General features: G+C 46.3%; 1 protein-coding gene across 4 annotated transcripts in view; it reads right to left on the bottom strand.

The window, feature by feature from the left end:
* Window positions 1-23,425, bottom strand: part of LRRC7 (leucine rich repeat containing 7) — a 102,901-nt gene that overhangs the window by 54,829 nt on the left and 24,647 nt on the right. For all 4 annotated transcript variants that reach the window (XR_004060915.1, XM_030953668.1, XM_030953669.1 and 1 more), the window contains exon 2: window positions 3,760-3,962. Coding sequence is in view for 3 of the 4 variants with exons in the window: in XM_030953668.1 (XP_030809528.1) it covers window positions 3,760-3,962 (203 nt within the window). In the remaining variant the exon portion in view is untranslated. The remainder of the gene's footprint in view (window positions 1-3,759; window positions 3,963-23,425) is intronic.

The following is a 23,425-nucleotide window of genomic DNA, read 5'->3' as shown; positions in this document are numbered from 1 at the left end:
TCAAAACAATTCACGTGTTGGATACACAATCTCCAACCACATTCCAAAGCAGCAAAACACAGGAGAAGCAAATGAGATGATGTTGTTTTCCTTTTTCTCTGAGGCTTCTCAGCTTCCCAGGAGAAGAAATCCTGGTGAAGGGATTTTTCAGAAAATATGACAAACAGGTCATGGGTAGCAGGGATGTTCGAAAACCACTCAAAACCTGTAAATTCACTGCAACCAATATCTTGTGATTCTGATATCATTGTATGTACTTCATATTTATTGGTGTGTTCCATATTTGTCATAAAAATTCCCAAATTTTTTGCCTGCTGGTAAATTAAAATATTTTATTTCATAATTAAATTTCACATTAGATTTTAAAATATTGTGACTGCATTCAGATTAAATAATTATTCTCAAGATCCAAAAATGCTTTGGCATTATCCAAAGGATACTTCCTTGAAATCCCTGCCCAAAATTCAGGACTCAATTCTAATTTTTCCATCAAATTCCAATTTTATAAAGTGGATTGCCGGTTTTCACCAGGAATTCCTTTGGGAGCAGAGGAAGGCTTGGAACTCAGAGTTCTGACCCCATCTGGACACACCCAAGGCTTTGGAAGTGCTGGAGAGAGAAGCCAAATTAAAAATCTTCCCTCTGGAATGATTTTATGAAGCATCAGAAGGAATATGAGACATGGAATGAAGTCCCAAAACTGCTTTCTTTTCACCCACTGTATGCTTAACAGATATTTTTCCCAGTTTCCAGAGCTCCCTGGCCATCAGGATTTTGTTGGAATCATCATTCCCTCTGCCCATGAACAACTTTAATTCCACTCAGACCAAATCCAAGTGATGCTACCGAGCTCTGAGTTATGAAATCAGGGTTTTATTCTGCACCTCTGGGGAGAACTCCAGCCCACTCATGTTTCTCTGGATGCTGATTCCAATGACTCCACTCTCATCCAGATCAATTTTCCCTTTATTAGTCATCAATTCACTTGACTCACACAAATAAAGGATTTTTTGCAGCAGGAGAATGAAGTGAAAGGCAAAGAGAATAAAAAGACTTGGTTGGATTTAGCCAAAAAAGAGAGAAATATAAAAACATCTTGTAAATCCTTAAAAAACCAGAGAAATACAAGAAGTGAAGAACTCAAAATCAGCAGGGAAAGAATCATCAGTATGATACCTAAATGAAAAGTAAAAATAAAATCAGGCAGAATGAGTTTAAGGCATCAGTTCAGTGCAAAATAATTTACTGGACTTTAGAGCATCATGTGAAACTAAAGTAGAGCTGGACTTAACTAAGTTATTTCCTCATTAAATAATAAAACATGATCAAGAGTTTTGATTCAAAAGAATTTGTAATATCAGGGGCACAGAATATTTGGCAAAGAGCAGAAAATGACTGAAAATTTCCTCTGGAATACATTCTTTGAAAACACATTTGCAGAGGGAGGAGAGAATTGTAGAATTTAATGTAAAACACAAAAGTTCATGTTAAGTATTACAGTGCCAGTTTCACGGGGCAAAAAAAGGCGTTTTCTCTCCTGGAATATTAATTCAGTGATGGAAAAAAAAGAGCCTTGAGCTCTGCAGCAAAAACACCTCGAGCAGAACATTTGATAAAGGAATTATTTCAGCTGTTGAATTCCTGGTTACAATTAATAAAGGCTTAAGACAAAAACTGATGAGTGCTATTAACACTGCCATTAATCTTCTCTTCCACATGGCCAAGATTATGTTAAACTCGATTTACTCTAAATTAAAATTATCACCTTCATCCCAGCTTCAGCATTTTGGACCTCTTCCCTCTGATCCTCCTTTTTCCATACAGGATCCTGGCATCTTGCTCTGACATATTTGTTTTCTGAAACACTTTGATCATTCCATGAGGCCCTGCCCAAATATCCCAAAAATCCCTCCCTAAATGAGAGACTTCCAGTATTCCTCAGTAGCAGAAGGAAAATAATAATAACAATAACAACAACAACAATAATTATTATTATTATTGTTATTGGAAGAAGAAGAAGAAGAAGAAGAAGAAGAAGAAGAAGAAGAAGGAGGAGAAGAAGAAGGAGAAGAAGAAGGAGAAGGAGAAGGAGAAGGAGAAGGAGAAGAAGGGGAAGAAGGAGAAGAAGGAGAGAAGAAGGAGAAGAAGGAGAAGAAGGAGAAGGAGAAGAAGGAGAAGAAGGAGAAGAAGGAGAAGGAGAAGAAGGGGAAGAAGGAGAAGAAGGAGAAGGAGAAGAAGGGGAAGAAGGAGAAGAAGGAGAAGGAGAAGGAGAAGGAGAAGGAGAAGGAGAAGGAGAAGGAGAAGGAGAAGGAGAAGGAGAAGGAGAAGATGGGACCTCAGGGCTTCCTGAGCAGGTTTTCCCCAAGATCCTTTTGGGATTTCTGGGGCTAGAACCCAGGTGGTTCTGTGCTGTGTCTCCAGAAGAGCTCAGGCAGCTCTCCACAGCATTTTTCCATGAAAATAAAGGGATTTTGGTGGCCCTGCCCCACCATCTGTACAGAATTCCTCCACAGAGTGAAACCTCTCAAGCAATGAACCATCACATCCCGGCAAAGCAACCCCATGGCATGGAAAAAGCCCATTTTGTACTTCTGTAAATGGATTTTTTACAAAGTCTCTGTGCAGCAAAAACGGGAAATTTGCTGTACGATGGTGGAGAATGAAGCAATGTTTAATTAAAGATTTGCAAGCATCTTTCATTATTGTGGAGAAAATATTCCATTAAGGCCTGGATCCCATCCCTTCACGCTTCATTACGGAGCCAGCACCTGCCACTAATTGGTTTTTCCACCTTTCCCTCCTTTGTTTCCAGAACATTTTTGTTACAGTAACTTTTAATTCCTTATAGTAAACATTGATCAGCAGGAGGACGGATTGGAAGGTTCCAGAAGGGGAATTTTACACGGGAAGGATGGCTTGGATGATCTCAGGGCAGCTATGAAACTCCTGCTCGGACTATTGGCATTTCCCAGCAATATCCCACAGGAAGGACAGCCCTGGCATTCCCAGGAATATCCTCACAGGGATAAAGGGCTGATCCTGACACAGGGGACAGCCCTGGCATTCCCAGGAATATCCTACAGGGATAAAGGGCTGGTCCTGACACGGGGGACAGCCCTGGCATCCCCAGGAATATCCCACAGGGATAAAGGGCTGGTCCTGACAGGGAGGACAGCCCTGACATTCCCAGGAATGTCCCACAGGGATAAAGGGCTGGTCCTGACAGGGAGGACAGCCCTGACATTCCCAGGAATGTCCCACGGGGATGAAGGGCTGGTCCTGATATTGGGGACAGCCCTGGCATCCCCAGGAATATCCCACAGGGATAAGGGCTGATCCTGATATTGGGGACAGCCCTGGCATCCCCAGGAATATCCCACAGGGATAAGGGCTGATCCTGACATGGAGGACAGCCCTGGTATTCCCAGGAATGGCCCACAGGGATAAAGGGCTGGTCCTGAAGGAAAAGCAGGGCTGGAGAGGATCCAAAGGCAGTGGTGGTTCCTGATCCACGTACTGGGTACCACAGGAATTTTCAGAGCCAGCACCATTTCTTAGCAGAACTGTTTTTCCCAGTTCCAGGCTCCAAGCTGCCCCATTCCCGTGCTGTAAGGAAGGAGCAGGAGCCCCTTCTCCTCCCAGTCCAGCCCTGATTCCAAGGAATATCCCTGGAGCCCCCATCTCCATCACTCCCCAGCAGCCCCAGAGCCGGGCACACACTCCAGCTTAGCCCTGGCACCCCAGCAGGACATGGATTACCTTGGGAAGCTCCTCAATCTGGTTGGCATCGAGGTAGAGCTCCTCCAGGGTCCTCTCGAAGTTGAAGACCTCCTTTGGCACCTGCTGCAGGCCGCAGTGGGAATAGTCCAGCACGGAGACGATCTCCTCCTCGCCGCGGAAACACCGGCACGGCACCAGGCGCCCGATCAGCTTCCTTTTGCTGGTCATCTCCAAGCAGCATACTGGGGGCAAAAGGGGAGGAAAATGGGATTTCAGCAGCGTTCTGGGGGAATGTTCTTGGGAGTTGTGCTGTGGATTGCAGCTCATTAAAAGCAGTTTTCCCCAGGGATATCCAGAGTGCAGGTTGTGCGGTGTCTGTGGCACCTTGCTGGAATGGAAGGTGGGATTTGGGGTGCAAGGAGAGAACCTGGACCCTGCAGCTGTTCCCTGCTCTAGGATGGAAGGAAACACACCTAGCCCAGCCACGAGCCTGGCTGTAACAGGAAAGTGGGAAGGCACAGGATCCAAACCCACCCATGGAAGCACAGAGACAAGGCCGGTCCCTGGCCCAGAGCAGGCAGGGACGCAGGTGGAGGCACCTGGGTGGGATTCCCGTGGGGAATGGGAATTATCCCTGGATCCCCCACACCAGCAGAGCTTCCACAGCTGCTCCCACAGGCTCCTGCAGCAGCTGAGGAAAGCAGGGATGGAACCCTTGGCTATAGAGCAATCCCAAACCATTCCTGCTCCTCCTGTGCCACCAGGCTCTGCTGGAAGCTCCAAGAGGGGAATTAGCAAAAACCATTCCTTTTCCTGCACTAAAATACACATCCAGAAGTGTTTCCAAACTTCTCCCACCCTCAATCCCAGTGGTGCAGCCCCTCCTCACCCCCAGCATGTGTGGGCACCCCTAACTCAGTGAGTAACTTTACACAGTGCCCAGCTCCTTGTGAAACAGAACCACTTCAGGATGGGAGGAGCGCTCCAAAAGCAGATTTGGAACTCATCAAACAGTCCCTAAATCCATCTTGGACACCTTTAGGGGTTACTTAAACATTCCGGATAAACCAGGCTGTCCTGAAACCTGTATTTACCGCAGAGGCAAGGAGGGCTCTACCTTCAACTCCATTTTCCAAACCACTCCCAAGGTTTTGAGCTAGATTTAGGAAAACAATGCACTAAATTAGTCCAAATAAAACAAAATAACGTTTTTGTAGCAAGTGGTATGCAGTATGCAGCGGAAGGACCTGGGCTATGATTGAAAGGAGCAGAATTTCACGCCCTGTGGGCTCATGGTAATTAAACTTTTTATTAATTTCAGCATTATTAATTCCTACCCTGGACTAATTCCAGCTCTGGTAATTACACTTTCCTTCCCTGCATTTTGCTCTCTCCTGATGTTCAGAGATCCTTTCCTTGGTGCTGGTGGTGGCTGATGGAAAAGGCTCAGTCCAGGAGCCACCCCCAGGGACACAGCAGCTTCATCCATTCCTTAATCCCTGCAGGGGATTCCTCATCCCTCTCCCACTCCCCCTGGAAACACCAGAGCTTGGTGCTTTCCCCCATTTCAGAGCTGAAATTCCCCACAGCCGAGTCCTGAGGTCATTGCTCCACATCACACATTACACAGGAAGATCTCAAAAAAGAGCTCAAAAATCAGATTATTTCTTGAATAAAGACAGATAAATGAGGAAAGCAGCATAAAATAACCTGCTCCTTTTCAGCTCCAGCAAGCAACTCATTATCAGTTCCTGCAGTTTATTGTCTTATAAAGAAACGCCTTCATCTGAGGAAAACAAGAGCTTTATGGAAATCAATTACAATAACTTACAATCCCTTCTCAATTCACGGGCCTTTTGTGCAGGAAAACACTAATCCCTGTTTATCAGGAGTCACAGGAGAAGACATTTCTCTCACCTGCTGGAAAGACAGAGAAAACTGCTGCAGGCTCACCCAGCTGATTTAAAGATGGGATGAAACAGCTCAACAGATTCCAACAGTCCAAATGCCTTGGGAAGGAATTCCTGCCTGGGATGGGATTCCCAGAGCAGCTGTGGGTGCCCCTGGGTCCCTAAAAGTGTCCCAGGAGCAGCCTGGGGCAGTGGAAGGTGTCCCTGCCATGGCAGGGGTGGGATGGGATGGGATTAAGGATCCCTTCCAGCCCCGGTTCTGGAATTCTGGGCTCTCCTGAAGAGTCCAGCAGGGAGTGCAGAACAGGGGTGGTGGAAACGCTGCTACAGAAACCTCCAGAAGCGGCCTCTGTGTGATTGGCAGGATAAATCAATTTCTAATTTGCTCTTTTGCAGGATACATTAATGACGGATTTAATTTTTCTCCCAGACAAGTTTTCCACAGAACACTTCACAGAAGTGCTGGCGTCTCAGGGAGTTGTTGCAGTGTCACAGCCAGAGCCAAAATTCAATAAATACCCAGAATAACCAGAGCCAAAATTAAAGCAGGGCCAGAGGCAGCAGGTTCTGGGCTCCCAGGGGCCAGCCTGAGCTGTCTGACCAAACATCAAACCCCTCCTGCCCTTCCAATTCCATTGAGAAAACTCCAAGAAATCCCAGTTGCAGGGATCTGGCAGGGCTAGAAAGTTACTGAGAAATGCTGAAAACAGAGAACTTGGGAGTGTGGATGGGAGTGTGGCAGGGCTGGAATGAGCAGCAAAACATTGGCCAGAGGGTTCAGAAAATAGGGATTATTTCCAGAGCAGCAGGGAATTCTCTTCGGTGCCTCCTTTGTCACACATCTCACACAGGGATGGTTTTCCTGCTCCTGTTCTCTTTCAATTTAACAGAACAATCCACACCATTAATATGGAATTCCTTCCCAGTGTCCCATCTAAATCTCCAACAAAGAATCCAATCTGAACCTCCCCTTTCTAAAGCACATCCCTTTTTTCTCCAAATCCCATAAAAGACTTGTTTGGAAAGCAGGAGCCCTTCCTGGAGCATCCACCAGAACCCTTGTGGGAGTTCCAGGGCAGCTGCTCCCTCCTCTGACCTAAGGAAGGCACTGGGAATTTCCCAGTTTGTCCCAATACCCCAGAACTGACCTTTTCTCTGCCAAAAGGATTTGATAACAGGGACTACACACGAGAAATGTGTGAGCTTACGGCTGGAATTAAAAAAGAAAACAACCCTCAAATTTCCCTCAGCCCAAAGCCTTTTCCCCATGGGTATTCTCCTGGCACTGGCCAGACGTGCACTTGTGTTTCCTTTCTTCCCTTTAATGAATTCTGTGGGCTGCCTGGCTGATTTCCACAGTGTCCAGTTGCAGTCTGGGTCACTGCAATAATTAGGCAACTTCAAAGCTCTTGGAGCCCTCTTCATTTCCAGCACCACATTTCAATTAGAAACACAGCCCTGTTCATAATTCAGAGCCTTGGAGGAACGGAGGAAGTTTCTCTCTGCATTTACAACCACGTGGAACCTCTCTACAGCTCTGCCACCTCCTCACCCACATTTTGGTTTTTAAATTTGCTGCTCACCTTTCTGTGAGCTGCAGCTTTGTGGGCACCAGCCTTGCATGAGCACTGGGAGTTTTCAGCACTTTGTTTCCTTGCTCTGGGAGTTGTGTAACCCTCACTACTCCTACCTTGTATTCTTCATCCCAAACTTTTGTCTCCAGCTGTAATCCCATGCTTGTGACATGGGAATTGTGCTTATGTAAGCTCTGACATCAGTCCTTGCTGCTGTTTTGCATTTTCCCCCCATTTTCACATTCAGAAAAGGCCTCTGATGAGGTGGAAGCTGCTTATTCTCTGCCTGAAAAGCAGCGTTGCTCTTGCTGAAAAACCTGCTTGATTTCTTCCAAGGGGAGGGAGCATTCCCAGCCTGGATGCTGCCCCTCTTTTTATTAAAATATTTAAACTTCATGTTCGGAAATAAAATTTGTTCTCAGAAGCTTAGAAGTTAAGCAGTGAGTAAAACCTTAATTATCACAGACATAACACATGTAAATAAACATGTATTTACACATATATGATTCCATCAATCTACCTTGAGCAAAGCGAGCTGCCTCCAGTATTTGACACCTGCTATTTATGAATTTATGCCTTGATTAAAATGCGTCTGCTCAGGCAGGTATGGTATTTTGATATAAACTCTGCTACAATGACAAAGCCTGTCTACTACGATTTACTCCAGTCGCCCCCAGCCCTGTCCCAGCACAGGGAGGAGCTGGAGCTGCTGCAGAGAGCCCAGGATGAGCAGAGGGGTGGAGCAAGGGGGACAGACCCAGGGAAAGGCTTTCCATTGACAGGGGGAAGGGATAGATGGAGTTCTGGGAAGGAATTCCTTGCTGGGAGGATGGCACTGGTGCCCAGAGCAGCTGTGGCTGCCCCTGGATCCCTGGCAGTGCCCAAGGCCAGGCTGGACACTGGGGCTCAGAGCAGCCTGGGATGGTGGGAATTGTCCCTGCCATGGCAGGGGGGTGGAAACTTTGATGTCCCAAAAAAACATCAGAGGGGATCAATCACAGGTTGGGCTCGGGGACCTTGGAAAGCTTTCCCAGCCTCAGGAATCCTGGGATTCTCCATGGAAAGTCTCTCCATTATATCCAAGTTCCACTTTTCCACATCCTGCTTAGAAGCAAGACGCATTTTGTCCCAGACTTCCCCCCCTGAGCCAGGTGAGGGAGGCAGGAATGTCCCTGTTCTGCTCCTAATTGGAAATGCAAAATTAGGGATTTATTCTGGCTGTAGAAGCCATTGGTAATAATCTTCATTAACCTTCCTGAAAGATTAAGGAACTCTGGCTCTAAAGTCACAATAACAGAATTATTAGGGAGCTTCCAAAGGGGAATTGGTCTTATCAAAGAGAGGGGTGTGCAATACTATCTGAATTGTTTTCCTGCACAGAAATTCCCAGATAAGCACCATATCTCCCCCAGAAATGCCATTTAATGCTGCTAATTGAATTCTCTTCATTATGTCCCCATTACAATGGTCTGTGTTCAGGTTCACATTCAGATTTGGCTAATCCTAAAATAACATAACCAAGCATGAAAAATCAGATTTCAGCTTTTGTCTCCCGGGAATATTAATGAGGGGAAATGTCCCTGGCTTTGCTGCAAGTCCTGGGAAGTCCCTGAAGACCTGAACACCTTGAGATCTGGGAAAGGTGCAGAAAAAGGGTGAAGTAAAATTGAAGAATTATTTCTAACAAGTATCAGTTTTGAATGCCCAGACCTTACACCTTTGGGATATAAAGGCAAACCTTTATCTTTTCTGATAAGACATTTATTGATTTCAAAGGTTACTATTGGCCTTGCCTTGAAATTCCCAATTTCCTTCCTTGAAATTCCTTCCTGAAGGAGCTTTTCTGAGCAAATGGTTTTGGGCAATCCTAGATGATGCTGACTCCAATTGCAAAGGCATTTTAGTGACAGCAAAAGCACTTGTTGGGGTTGGTTTATTATCAATAATCTGTGTCCTGTTCTCCCTACACACAATTCTTGCACCACCTCAAGGAAAACCCCAGATTCTTTTTATAGGAGTGACAGAATTCCAGTAATTTGTTGCACATTAGTGGCACATGTTGAAAATTAATCATTATGCTGTTAATTACTAGAAATTCCAATCACTCTGACAGCTCACCCTGCAGACATTTCAGCAGGAGAGAATCCCAATAAACAGGAGACATCTCTCGGGGAAGTGTGCTGTCTGGAAATCAGGGAATTTACATTTCTGCTTGCATCTTTGATGTGTCACAGCTTTTATGTGAAGTAATCCTTCCATTTAAGAGATGATGTGCTGTGAAATTTGGGATGAAATGGGCTTTATTTGATGCTTTATGGAGCAATGGCTGGAAGTGCTCTCCAAAGGAACAGCAGAGAAAACATCGTTTACCTGCTGAAGGCACCGCGGAAACAAATTGGGATTTAAGTAGGAACAACAAAACTTCTGCTTTCTTCCTCACAGGCTCTTACAGAATCCCCAATCACTTCCCAGTGGTTTCCATCACAATCCAGCTGCATTATTCCTGACACACTGATCAGCTTGGCAGGACTGCAGCAGGAAAAGGGAGGGGGTTCTGCTGAGCAGTGCCAGGGAGGGGAGTGGGAACCACAAACTGCAGCCAGGACAGGCCGTTGGAACTAAAAGTGGCACCTCTGGCTCCCAATGAGAGCTGACCTGTCACAGACATCTTTCCATGGAAAATCCTTTCCTTAGGATTCTTCCTCCTGAGAAGCTGAGAGGCCTCAGGAACAAAATGTAACCAATGGTTATCTGCTGCTGTGGAATGCAACAGGTGGATCTGTGATTGGTCTCATGTGGTTGTTTCTAATTAATGGCCAATCACAGTCAGCTAGCTTGGACTCTCTGTCCAAGCCACAAACCTTTGTTATCATTCTTTCTGATTCCATTCTATTCTTAGCTAGCCTTCTGATGAAACTTTTTCTTCTATTCTTTTAGTATAGTTTTAATGTAATATATATCATAAAATAATAAATCAGCCTTCTGAAACATGGAGTCAGATCCTCGTCTCTTCCCTCAACCTGAGACCCCTGTGAACACCGTCACACTGACCCTCTGGCACAGACCTGGAATCACAGAATCCTGCAATTTTTCCTCCTTTTATCCAGGCTGAGCCCCTTTGCCAGCTCCCTCAGCTGCTCCAGCCGTTCCCCAGCTCTGTTGCCTGCCCTGGACACGCTCCAGCCCCTCAGGGTCCCTCTTGTCCTGAGGGATGAGGGACCTTTCCCTGCCTCTCTCCCGTGGGATGGGACATTCCCACTGGAGCAGGTGTTACTGAAGTTCCAAACTGGAGATGAAGCTCATCTCTGTGTTTCCCAAACCTCTGGAATGCACACAGCAAACTGCCTGGAAAATGCGTGGTTCCCTCAGCGTGGGAAATGTTCCCATCCACTCACAGAACCTTTTCCTTTCTGAACAAAACAAAACAGGCATTTTTGAACCATTAAAAATTCCAGTTCTGATCCCATGCCTAGTTTTCTGCCAACCCCCATCACTCCTACTGTACCCTGGGAGTTTCTATCCCACAAGGTGCCCATTCTCATGGATATTCCCACTATTTCCCAGCTTTCATTTACCCTCTTTAACCTAACTGCTTTTTGTTATTCCTCAGCAATAACTTCTCACCTGGGCCATCCTCTCCTTCCTTCCCCATCCCAATGCTCCTGGATCCCCTCCCTCCACACATCCCCTTCCCATTCCAAGCACAGGCCCCATTCCCAGACCCCTCCTCTGGCTCACCCCCTCTTCCCTGAGCTCCCCAAACTCTCTACAGCTGGGTTTAAAGTTCTGCACCTCCAGCATTATCTCCTCCCTTCCTGTCCTATGGAATTATCCTTTCTTTACTATGGAATTACTCTCTCTTCTAGGAGTTCCTACAGAAACATTCCACTGACCTGCACAAACGCAGATTTAGTGCTTCCCCTCATTCATTCCCAACTAAAAACCTTTCCCTGCTCACTATGCTCTTTATATTTTGGCAAAAAGCACAAAACTTTTTGCTGTCCACCTTTCCTCTGTCCATCCCTTTCCTGGCTGTGGATGCAGTGCTGGAAGACGCTTCCATGGCTGCTCATAAATGGGATTCTGGGAATGCCAAAGCCTGTACAGGTAATGTCAGCACCAGGGGAATCTCAAAGGCACAATTCCCACAAGCAGTCATGAAAATTGGTTGCTCAAATATGAGAAAATGATTTTACATTAAACCTGACATTTATCTCCATAAACACCTCATTATCCAGGATCTCCTGAGCCTGTCTCCTCTGTATTTCAGTGCAGGGACCCTAAAGCCCACCCAGTGCCAGCCCTGCCATGGCAGGGACACCTTCCACTGTCCCAGGCTGCTCCAAGCCCTGTCCAGGGACACTGCCAGGGATGGGCAGCCACAGGTTGCCCAGAGAGTGTTCCCTCATAAAATGCCTCACTGGAGAGTGGTTCCTTGAAATTGGATTTCTCTTCCCTGAGGAAACCTGTGCCTGGCACACCCTCACTTCATTCCCATACCCCAGGTTTTAACTGATGCCTCCTGCTCTTTTGGGGTTTAAACAAGTTTTGTCAGGGCCAGGTTCCCCATCAAAGGGAGATGAATTTGGAATTCAGAACTCAGAATTCAGAGCTCAGAACTCAGCACAGCCTCTCTGGCTGAAGTTGAATCCCCTCCCTGCCTGGCTCTGGGGACGGGAGGCTCCCAAGCCTTGCCGTGGTGTTGTCACCCCCAGAGCACCTGCCCTTGTAGAGGAAAATGGGAGATTCCAGGGCAGAGCCAGGACAGCTCCTCCCTTTTCCAAGGAAATGATTGTGCCAGAAAGCCTTGGCTTCATAGATCTGACAAAACAAAGCCCTACCAGAGCTCTCTCTGCTTCAAATCTCCTCAGGAACAATAAAGGAGACCTGTGCAGAGCCAGGAGTTGGACTTGGATGATCCTTGTGGGTCCCTTCCCACTCAGGAGATTGATTCCATGATTTATTGTGTGACACAAACCCAGCTTCCATGTCTAACAACAAAGTAAAAATAAAGAATAAAATAATGAGCATTTTGCGGCTGCAAACTCCTTCTGCAACCCCAGTAACCAGCTCGGGCCGGTTGCTCTCCAAATGCTGCACACAGATTTGTATGAAATATTTCCAATATTTCAGCTGGAACACCTCCAGAGTCAGGGGTTTAAGGAGCAGGATAACGGCAGGAATGTTCAAGGACATCATGGAAAAGAAGGATGTCTGCTTGGATGGTTGGAGAACGCCAGGAGAATCTCAGGGAGGTTGGAAAAGCCCTCCAGGATCATCGAGTCCAAGCTGTGCCCAATCCCCAGCTTGCCACTGAGTGCCACCTCCAGAGCTGGCCACTCCAGCCCCTTCCAGAGCCTTTCCATGAGGAAATCCATCAGCAGAGGGCTCTAGAACTACATTCTCCCAAGTATCCTGCTCCATGATTAATCTGTCCCAGTTTTTTTTTTTTTGGCAATTAACATGCTGTTCTTCTGGTACAAATGTTCTGTAAAAAACTCTCACAGCTGAGCTGTCAAACACTGAAATTCAGTGCTTTGGAATGTCAGGTTTTTAACAAAGTCCCAGAGTTTGGAAAGCATAATCAGAACTTTAATGCCCAATTATGCAATCTTAGCAATGACTTTCTCAAGAGAATTTTATCGCTCGCGCTGTAAACCGGGCTCAGCCACCAGAACTGCACCAAATTGTTCCACTCTGGGAACAGGAGGGAGGCATTCCTAAGGGAAGGGAACAGCAGAGCTTTGGGAGTTGCAGCTGTGGACAGAACAGCTCTGGAAGACTTTGGCACATCCTTTTCATTCAGCCGCAGTGATATGCTTTGGGATATTTTTCACTGTTTCCCCTGTTTATCCCAAGCACTCTGACTAAACAGGAGGATTTTCCTTGTCTCAGCTCGTTTAGCTTAGGCTGAGATTCCTCCCCAGAGCAATCCCAACAAGTGCTGGATGTCCAGAGCCACAGCCTGGAGCCAGATTAAAGAAACACGGACAAAACCCTTGGATAAATTTACCACCCACCCACCTGCTGGATTCAGCCTTAGCTGGGTACAGGCACTGAGAGCCTCTGGGCTTTTGCCTTTTGGCAGCAGCTTATAAATAACCACCAAATTTCCATTTACAACCTGCTCTGGTGACTCCAGAAAAGGAGTTCAAGCCTGGCCCAAAGGCATGGATGGAGCTGTAATCCAGAGGGAAGGGAAATAGGGAATTTCCCATCCTGCGCTGAATGAGGATTTTATGGACATTTTCTGCAGCAGGTACCAAATACTGAATTGTTTGGACAACTACAAACCAAAGCAAAGCCACCAATCATCCAAATAAATCTGGAGGGTTCTGCCTGGAATTACAGCCACAGCAGTCCCAGCAACACTTGGAATGTTGTTACAAATCCCAGTTTACAAAACCCAAGTTAATTCTGACAGAAATTGCCAATATTAGAATTTCACCTGTTCCAGAGCAAAGCCTTCAAACAGGTGCATTTCATTAAGATTTAACTCAGTTTTTTGAACTGCACCAATGGAATATTTCCCAGATATTTCCCCAGAACCAAAGTGAGCAATCCCTGTTTGGCATTCCCACAGTGCAAGCAGAGGAACTGAGGCTTTTCCTGAAGCTTTTCTAAATTCATTGGACAGCTGAAGATTCCATCAGTTTATTTCCATTTAAATTATCCCAGCCACCTTTCTACTGATAATGATGAAAAACAAAAATGTGGATCAGTGTCCCCACAGCAGCACAAGGTCCCCAGTTCCTCCTCCAGTACTCCTTGGCATCTGACAATTTTCTCTGGCTATTGCCAAAACACTTTATTTATTCTTAGATTAGATTATCAATATTTTTATTCTATTTTATGCTCATTTCTATTTAAATATTTCTAATAGATTGGTAGTTTCTGAGTTTCTCAGTTTTGAGACACTCTGTCACTTTTCAGTCCGTGTGGATTCTCTTTGGGAGACCTGGAGGAGGCAGTGGAAAGAGCTCCTGTGGGGATGGTGGGGATGGGGATGTCACCTCCAAAAACCAATAAAACCAACCCAAAATACACTGAATTATATCCATTAAAGTGCTCAGAGCTGGGTGACTCCAAGACAATCCTGAATTTACTGATTTACTACAGGTACTGAACTCTTACAACTCAGAGAGGATTCTGTTAATATTTAATTAAACACATCCTTTCTCTGAGTTCTCCAGTGGCAAAATAAAAATTCAATCCCTCCACGGCCTTAAAAAGACAAACTCATCCTATCAGGAACTTAATTTAGGAGAAAGAAAAGGATTTTCCTAAAAATAGAATTGCTTTACAGCCATCCATTGAGTGGGGAGTCAGGATCCATGAGAGGAACGTGGCTGCTCCATCCCTGGCAGTGTCCCAGGCCAGGCTGGACACTGGGGCTTGGAGTGGGAGGTGTCCCTGCCATGGAATGGGATGGGATTTGAGGTCCCAAAGCATTGCAGGATTTTGGGATTGAGCTGTAAGTGCTGCAGGGATTTCAATCCCCACAGTTCCCACCTCCCAGCCTTTGACAGTTTTCCAGTGTTGTCACTCAAGGAAGGCACTTGCAAAAAACTCTCCTGCAGGAACCACTGCAAAAAGCCAGGAAAAAGTATCCAGAAGCTCCTCTCAGTTTCCCAGGCTCAGCTTTGTGGTGAGATTCACTGATTTAAAGGCAGAAAACTGCAAACTGGGAAAGAAAATCAAAAAAAGAATCTCACTGTGCTCAGTGTCAGCTGCGTATGGGAAAAAAATACAGGGATCAGAAAATGAGGCAGGGATCAGAAAAAGAGGGAGAATAAGATCAGGGCTGTGGCCACTGTTTGAGTGGAGCGAAAGTAAAGAGAATTTGGGGTGGAACATGAGAAAATCCAAAAAAGGAATGAAAAATCAGCAGCAGTCAGGATGATCACAGGGAAGATGTGAGAACAGAGAGAGGTGGGGTAGGGCTGGGAAAAAAGCTGAGGAGGGAGCATTCAGTCCATACAGACTGAACACACTGGGAATGCAGCACAGGGATTCAGGGACAGCTCCACTGCCTCTGGATGCAGCAGTGACCCCAGAGCTCTCCATCCCCACCCAGAGGTGACCCCAGCTCCCCTGGATCCCCCCGGACCAGGGCTGCCCCGAGCCCAGCCCTGCCAGCGCCGCTGAACGGCATCAGGAGCTGCACATGAACATCTGAACCTCAGCCTCAACCAGGGAAAAACATTTGGAACAGCTTGGAGTGGATCCCAATCCTCCCTCCCACCCAGGCAAGCAGATGGCATCAGGAAGATGAACAACAGCCCGACGCTCCCAGCGCGGCTGCTCCCAGGGAGTGAACCAGGGAGCAGCAGGGCAGGCCAAGGACTTCTCTGGGGCCCCACCACGGCTCCCACACCCCTCACCTGAGCTCTCCCAGCCCCAGCTCCAGGGTTCCTGCTCCTGCCTGCTCCTCCTGCAATGTTCTTGGGGGACTGCGCCTCTTTGGAGCCCCACGCTATCAGTAACTGGCCCAGATTCATCTGGAGGATTTTTGTTTCTTCCTCCTTTTCCTCTGCCAGCAAGCTCAGTTATGGGGATGGGCGGCATGGAATGGAGACAAGTCCAGCAAAATGTGGGAATTCAGAGGGAGCACTAAAAGCTCTCACAAAGTCACCACAACCACAACCTTGTAGGATCTTTCCTCAACATCGTAGGATCTTTCGTCTCGGGCTGTGTAAGGTATGGGCAAAGCAAGTGCTCTAAAATCCCATTATTTCAATGATAATTATGGGGGTTTAACCCTAAGGAAAAGGGGAAAACAGCAATAAAGAGAGGCAGGAAATGGCTTCTCTGTCAACAAAGTGCTGTCACCCCGTTTGAGAGGGTGGCAGAGAGGACAGACCTCAACCAGCAGGGCACAGGAAAAAGCCAAGGGAACCTAAAGGGAAGCACAAGAATTTCCACAGAGGGCTGCAGGAGGACTAGGTAGCACTGGGAATTCTGACTAAACACCAGGAAAAACCCCTCATTTTCCAGGGGCTGATGGCAGAGTGTGAGGAAGCTGAGATCCTCCGCAGGATGAGCACCAAAGGCTGGCTTTGAACCCAAGCTGGAGCCCAGCCTTTGCTGCTCCTCACCTTCCCCAAGGATCTGGGCTAGCCACAGCTTTCCTTCTCCAGGTTCTGCCCACTGGAAATAGATTTAAGGCAGGGCAGGGTTCACGTTGAGCTCTCCTTTCCATCCTTTCATCACAGCAATTTTCCCTGGAGTAAAAACATTCCCCTTTCCCTAAAGGTGCAAAAAATATCCCCATTCTTCTGCTCAGCACAAATGGAACAGAAAGACAGCAGCAACCATAGTTACAGAGTCTTTTAGAATACTGAATCTATAAAAAGAGATAAAAACTGTATTTTAACCAGCTTGTTCCCTGCTCAGAAACCTGACAACTTCCAGCCTTGAATGCTTGCTTGGTTTAAACCCCATTTTTAATATTTATTTACAGCACATTCTGGAGCTCTCACTCTCCAAATTCAAGTTTGAAACAAAGAAAGGAAAAAATAAATTACAGCTCTGTGCACATTTTACATTTGTTGCCTTCCTAGCTGTGAAATTCAGTGCTGTTGTTATGAAATTTAATCCCATTAGTCACTAAATTAGTGGTTCAGAGGCTCACAGGTTTCATCCTGCTCAACCAGCAGGTGAATTATTTTAAGGAAATACTTTGGCATTCCAACTGTTGGTTATTGACAGCTGCCAGAACCAGGCTGGAAGTGCTTTCGCTTGAAAACCTTTTTAAACAGAGAAATCTTCTGAAAAGGGGGAATGTGTTTGGTGGGACGCTGATCTCACACAGTCAGAAAAAATTAATTCAATAAAATTCAAATAAAATTCAAAATAAGACAGAATGTTTCACTTAAATTATTTTTGATCGAAGTAATTTCCAGCATATTTCTCTTGGTTTAATCCTCTCCATTTCAGGCAGAGACCAACAATAAAATTCCACAGGTCCTTTCCCTTGATTATCTCCTAGCACAGCACAGCCCAAGGGGCTGGTAGGGATGAGATATCCCAAGCACACCCTGCTGGGTTTATTCCCAGTGGGAAGAATGTTCAGCAGCTCCCTCCTGACCCCTCAACTCTTTGAAAGGTGTGAACAGAACCTCCTGAATTATTTACTGGACAAGCTGGCAGATGGTGGGAATACAGAGGAGAGGAAAGGCTTTGGGAAGAGACAACAGGAGAGCCCCTGCAGGAGCTCCCCTGTGCCAGCTGTGTGTCTGTGAGGATGGGGGAAATGTTCCAGGGGAGCGGGGGCAGAGCCTGGGGATGGAATCCCAGCCCAGCTCCTCGCCCACAGCCATTCAAGCCGTGTTTATCCCCATGGAAGGAATCCTTGTGCCTGCCCAAGGAACCCAACAGCTCCCCTGGAATCAGGGAATGCCCTGGGATGGAAGGGATCCTCAGCTCATCCTGTGCCCCCCCTGCCAGGGCAGGGACGCCTTCCACCATCCCAAGCTGCTCCAAACTCCGTCCAGCCTGGCCTTCAGCACCCCTCAGCTCCACGGAGCAGAGCTGGGATGGAATTCAACCCATGGAAGCTCTCGGTGTCGGAATTACAGCTGCCAGTGCTGACCCAGGACTATTAAATTTTAATTTCTGGGGAGTTGCACTGAGTCAAAAATACAAATAAACACTCACTGAGAGAGAGAGGAGCTGAAGTCTGGCAATGCCTGAGATGAGATGGGAGCTGCTGAGGCAGGGCTGCGAGGTGTGTGAGCATCCACTTGGAACAGACGGAATTCTGAGGGGAGGATTTCACTTTGTCACTTCCCATGAGAGCAAAAAAGCGATTATTTAGATGACAAAGAACCTGTCTTCTGGATTTAGAAGATGATTATAGGAGATGTCAGTCTGCCAGAGAAAGAAGTTCCTCCTGGTTTAGAACAAGTTTTTTTTCGTGACATTTTCCTGAGTTAATTCTTTGCTTTTAGGGAATTTTTCTTAGGAGGAGCCATCAGTTTAGAGACAAAGCCTGGGAGCTCTGCAAGGGCTGCAGTGAGGCACAAAAATGTCCTTTAGGCCAGCTTGGGCAGGGTTTGGATTGGAAGGTGTCCCTGCCCACAGTAGGGGTGGAGCTGGATGGGCTCTATGGTCCCTTCCATCCCAAGCCATCCCAAGATTCCACAATTCCCCTTTTGTTTTCACAAAGGGCACCAAGTATTTTTCCTGGTTTATGCCCATGGGCAGCAGCCCAACTGTATCCCACAGATTCCTTGCCTTGGCACACCAAATTGCTCCAACACTTTTCAAAGGATGTTGATGCACCCATAAAATAAGTCTGGCCTGGCTTTTAATCCTAGAAAAACCATGGCAGCCTGGCACAACCCAGGACTTCATGAGACTGGGATTTTATCAGATATCGGGGGCGAGGCAAACAGAATATTCCCTCCTTCTCCTCCAGTGCCGAAATATTCCAGTACGCAATCCAAACCAGCCCAGCTCCCCCTTGGAGTGCAGATTTTGCCCTTTCCAAATGGGAATGTCAGGCTGTGCTGTGACTAAAGATGAGTCACACCCAAAATCCCAGCTCTGAGCACTCCAGTGAAATCTGGGCTGGAGTTTGGCATGGAAACATCTCCTTGCAGCAATACACAAACACATCCTCCTAAAAGTCCACTTCCATATCAACGTGCAGCAGCCAAGCACCAGCATTCCAAATCATCTCCCACTCGGATTTAGCCAGGTTTAATTGGTTTGCTGTCCTAATTTGTATAATTGGCAGCTCCCAGTTTTTCCATGTGTCGTGGGGGGTGAGGCCTTGGAGAGCTGGGCCCACTTCCAGGCTCCCAGCAGGACACAGGCCTGGGAGGGCCAGCACTGGCACAGCATGGATGGAATTCCACCTGAATCCAGGAAAACACCCCTTTGGTGTGGCTCTAACAAAGCCCTGGCACAGGTTATCCCATGGGGATTCCAGCCATGGAGAAACCCACGGCCCGCCGGACACGGGCCTGGCCAACCTGCTCCAGGTGATTCCCAGTGATTGCAGGGATCAACCTCAGCTGCTTGGAAATTCTACGCCTCCAGGACTTCCATTGTCTTTAAAACCTGTCGTAGGTGAATTTCCTACATGTTCTGTGTGAATTTTCCACATGCTCCGTGTGAATTTCCAGCACATGTTCCATGCGAATAATTTCCGATGTTTTATGTGAATTTCCCACATGTTCCATGTGAATAATTTCCCACATGTTCTATGTGAATTTCCAATGTTTTATGTGAATTTCCTGCATGTTCCATGTGAATAATTTCCGATGTTTTATGTAATATTTCCACATGTTCCATGTGAATAATTTGCCACATGTCCCATGTGAATAATTTCCTGCATAATCTATGTGAATTTCCTAGTGTTCCATGCGAATAATTTCCCACATGTTCCATGTGAATTTCCAATGTTTTATGTGAATTTCCTGCATGTTCCATGTGAATTTCCAATTTCCTACATATTCCATGTGAATTTCCAAGGTTTTATGTGAATTTCTCACATATTCCATGTGAATTTCCAATTTTTATGTGAATTTTCCTGCATGTTCCATGTGAATAATTTCCTACATATTCCATGAGTTTCCCACATGTTCCATGTGAATAATTTGCTATATATTCCATGAGAATTTCCAATGTTTTATGTGAATTTCTCACATGTTCCATGTGAATTTCTCACAGGTTCCATGTGAATAATTTGCTACATTCCATGTGAATCAGAAAATATAGAATGTGAATTTCCAATGTTTTATGCAAATTTCCCACACATTCCATGTGAATTTCCCACATGATTCATGTGAATAATTTCCCACACATTCCATGTGAGTTTCCAGCCTCAAGGGATACAGACTCCCTAAAGGCACAGAAGTCACACAAAGCCAGAGGGAAAGGAGAAAAGGATCAGCCCAAAGGCCCCCATCCCAGCAAGGCTCCAGTTTGGGCCACAGGCAATTGGGCATTCCCCAGGAAGGAAAAAAGGGAAGAAAACTTCCCATAATTGACTCTAACCAATATCCCAGCAGTGAAACTGCTGTACTTTCCATTAAACAGTGATGTGGATGTATCCGTGTTCCCCAAACACTGCACACAAAAACAAGCCCAAATTAAGCACTAATTAGTCCCTCAGATGCCATTAAGTGTTGTGAAAGCCACCACACAGAACATTCCAGTCATCCTTGCTCAAGCCCTTCTTGCTTTAACGCTTTCAAGGCTTTGGTTGAGGCCGTGAACCCCAGAACTGCTGTTTCCAAGCAGAATTTCAATGTTTTGAGAGCAGTGTCAGAACAATGCCTTTGTCTAGGCCTGGGTTGAGTTGATTTTCTGTTGTTTCAGTCGTAAGGGAGCCCAGCACGACGTGTCTGAGCCTTCCAAGCCATGTAGAAAAATGAAATACTCAGTGAACTAATTAGAGGAGCAGATGTTTTTAACACCCATGTGTGAGACTGCGATAACATTTTTACACTAATGAAAACAGCTCTTCCTCTCTTTTACTCCCAAGGTATCCCATATTTTCTGATTCAAACTGTCAAGATGTTTCATTAGAACAAAATAGGAGGAATTCTGACCAGAAAAAGATGTAGCAATTTGTGCTGCTTAGAAAGGAAATGAAATAAAGACAATATTTTGATTTTGAGATCAATGCCATCCATATGTCATGCCAAATAATTTCAGATGTTATTCAGACCTTCTAGTGACAAGTAATGGGCTAATTAGAGCAAAAATCAATCTATTTCACAGAAAAAGAAATTAAACTCAATTCTGACATTTCCCAATGAGAGACCTTTGTTTAGGAATTTGCCGTCCAACCTCAAACTAACAAGTTCAGGAATTTTTAAAGTATTTTTTGTGTCGTTCTACTCCCTTTCGAACAGACTGGGAGGGGCTGCTTAGGAAGTCCCAAGCCCTGAAAATTCTGAGACAGTAAAGATGGGGTTCATTAGGCCACTTCCCTATGATGGAAATGCTTTTATTCCTGGATTTTGTGCCTGTTGGTGCAAAGGGAAGGAGCTGAAATCGTGGAGCACTCTCCAGAAACAGGGATGAGCACTTCTAAGCAGCCCTGGCTGCTTTGATAATCTTCATCTCCTGCACATGAATTTCTGGGGTGACAAATCCTCCTTGTTCCAGGGGGATTTTCTTTTGTGTCCCCCACAATATCAAGAATAAAGGAGTTGGAAGCCAAGGCAGGATCTTCCCTGAGAGGTGGAGCTGTGGAATGGAGCAGAGCAGGGGATGAGGTCCTCGGCTTCTCCCACTGCCAGAGGGAAGGGATGGGTGGGATTTTGGGAGGGAATTCCTCCTTGTGAGCGTTTGATGCTCTGGAATGGATTTCCCAGAGCAGCTGTGGCTGCCCCTGGATCCCTGGAAGTGCCCAAGGCCAGGCTGGATGGGTTTGGAGCAGCCTGGGACAGTGGGAGGTGTAAGGGAGAGGAACTGGATGGGTTTCAATGTCCCTCCCAACCCAACCCATTCAGTGGTCAAGAAAACAGAAAACCTTGCAAAACAAAGTTCAAAAAAGCTCCAAAAACCCCTCCGGTTTTGACTGATACAACCCTTCCCCATATATAGTACAGATTTTATTTCCAAGGAAAAGGTTCCTTCCCAGCACCAGAGGCTCTGGAAAGGTTGTTCCCACACCGGTACCTGCTGCTGACTGATCATTTTGTCCCTTCCTAATTGGCTTTGGAACAAACAAACTCATCTGCTCCCTTCCCAAATGCCACAATAACAGCCCCAAGACAAACCCCGTTACAGATGCAGATCCTGCTCATTGTTTGCTTGCATTTTAATTAACTGCAATCCAACCTTTTCCAGCAGATTTATAACCCAATAAACAAGGCAAGAGCTTCCTTTTGGAGATGGGAACCCTTCAATGAAGGACGAGCTTTCATTAACAATTCCAAGCTGATCCAGGCCACGTGTGACCTCGGAGACCCCGGGATTTCCCTCTCATGGCCAGAGCTGCCTCGGGATAAATGAGCTATTAAATGATAATTGTTGGGTGGTCAGACCCTGCTGTCAAGTGCAAATCTGCAATAATTTGCTGCGGCAGATCTGCTGTGACACAACCCAGAGTGACATTTGTTCCCAAGTGAATGGGGAAGCCCTGAAAGCACTCGGAATTCAGGCACTGCTCTCAGCTCCCAGGGCTGCACTGTCAGGGAATTCATCCCCACCATTCCCAGCGCTTTTCTCCCTTTTGTTGGCAGTGAAAACCCAGGGAGTGCTGCTGAGCACCCTCCAGGATCACAAAGGCTTCCATGTGCACCGACTGAACAGCTCTGAATGCCAGGACAGGACAATTTATTAGGGGAAAAGTGGAGTGGCCCCCGGGACACCATTCCCAGAGCTCCCATTTCTAGGTAGTGACCCTTGGGATGCACAAAGGGCTTTCATGGAGCGCGTTAAAAAAGGAATAAATTTTAATTAAGTACAGTTAAAAAGGGCCCAATTTAAAGCAAGTAGGTCAGCACCTGCTTTGAAAAGGCTGCTCTGAATGAAGTCACTGCAGCAGTGCTGGAGCTGGGAGCTTTTCATTTGCACTTTCTACCCTGAGCACAGGCCCAGCCTGAGCAGTTCCCTTGAAAATGCAGGAAGCAAAGGAAAAGAACCTAAAATTGACAAAAAAGAAGGGCTACACTGTGTCTTCAAAAATGGGAGCTTTGTGCTGTCCCTGAGCCGACCCAGTCATGCCCTTTAGGAAAGGTTGATAATAATAAATAAGACTTTACTTGACAGCAGGTGAGTTCTGCTGTCTCAACACCATGAACACAACAGGGAACTCTTACAGCAAAGATTTCATAGAATCCCATCCCAGGATCCCAGTGTGGTTTGGGTTGGAAGGGACCTTAAAGCCCACTCAGTGCCACGCCTGCCATGGGATCCAGGGGCAGCCACAGCTTCTCTGGGAATTCTATTCCAGCCCCTGCCCACCCTCACAGCCAGGAATTCCCTCCCAACATCCCTCCCCTGGCAGTGGGAAGCCACTGCCCCTTGTTCATCTGAGACCAAAGATAAATGCCATTGATTTCCTTTTAGTGCTGATACAGAAGTACAGCAATAAAACCCTGCCACCCCTAAATTTGTCAATGCCACAAATTAGGGTGGAACAAAATGTCAGAGGGAGAGGGGGAAGGAGTCAGTGCGCATCTTAGGAGAAGTCCTCCAGTAATTTATTTTTAGGAACTCTCTCTCTACTCTTCACCACAAATTAATATTAGC

This window comes from Camarhynchus parvulus, chromosome 8 (assembly GCF_901933205.1).
Source record: "Camarhynchus parvulus chromosome 8, STF_HiC, whole genome shotgun sequence".
NCBI classification, from domain to species: Eukaryota; Metazoa; Chordata; class Aves; order Passeriformes; family Thraupidae; genus Camarhynchus; species Camarhynchus parvulus.
The sequence above is the reverse complement of the archived record's forward strand: the minus strand, read 5'-3'. Positions and strand labels throughout refer to the sequence as shown.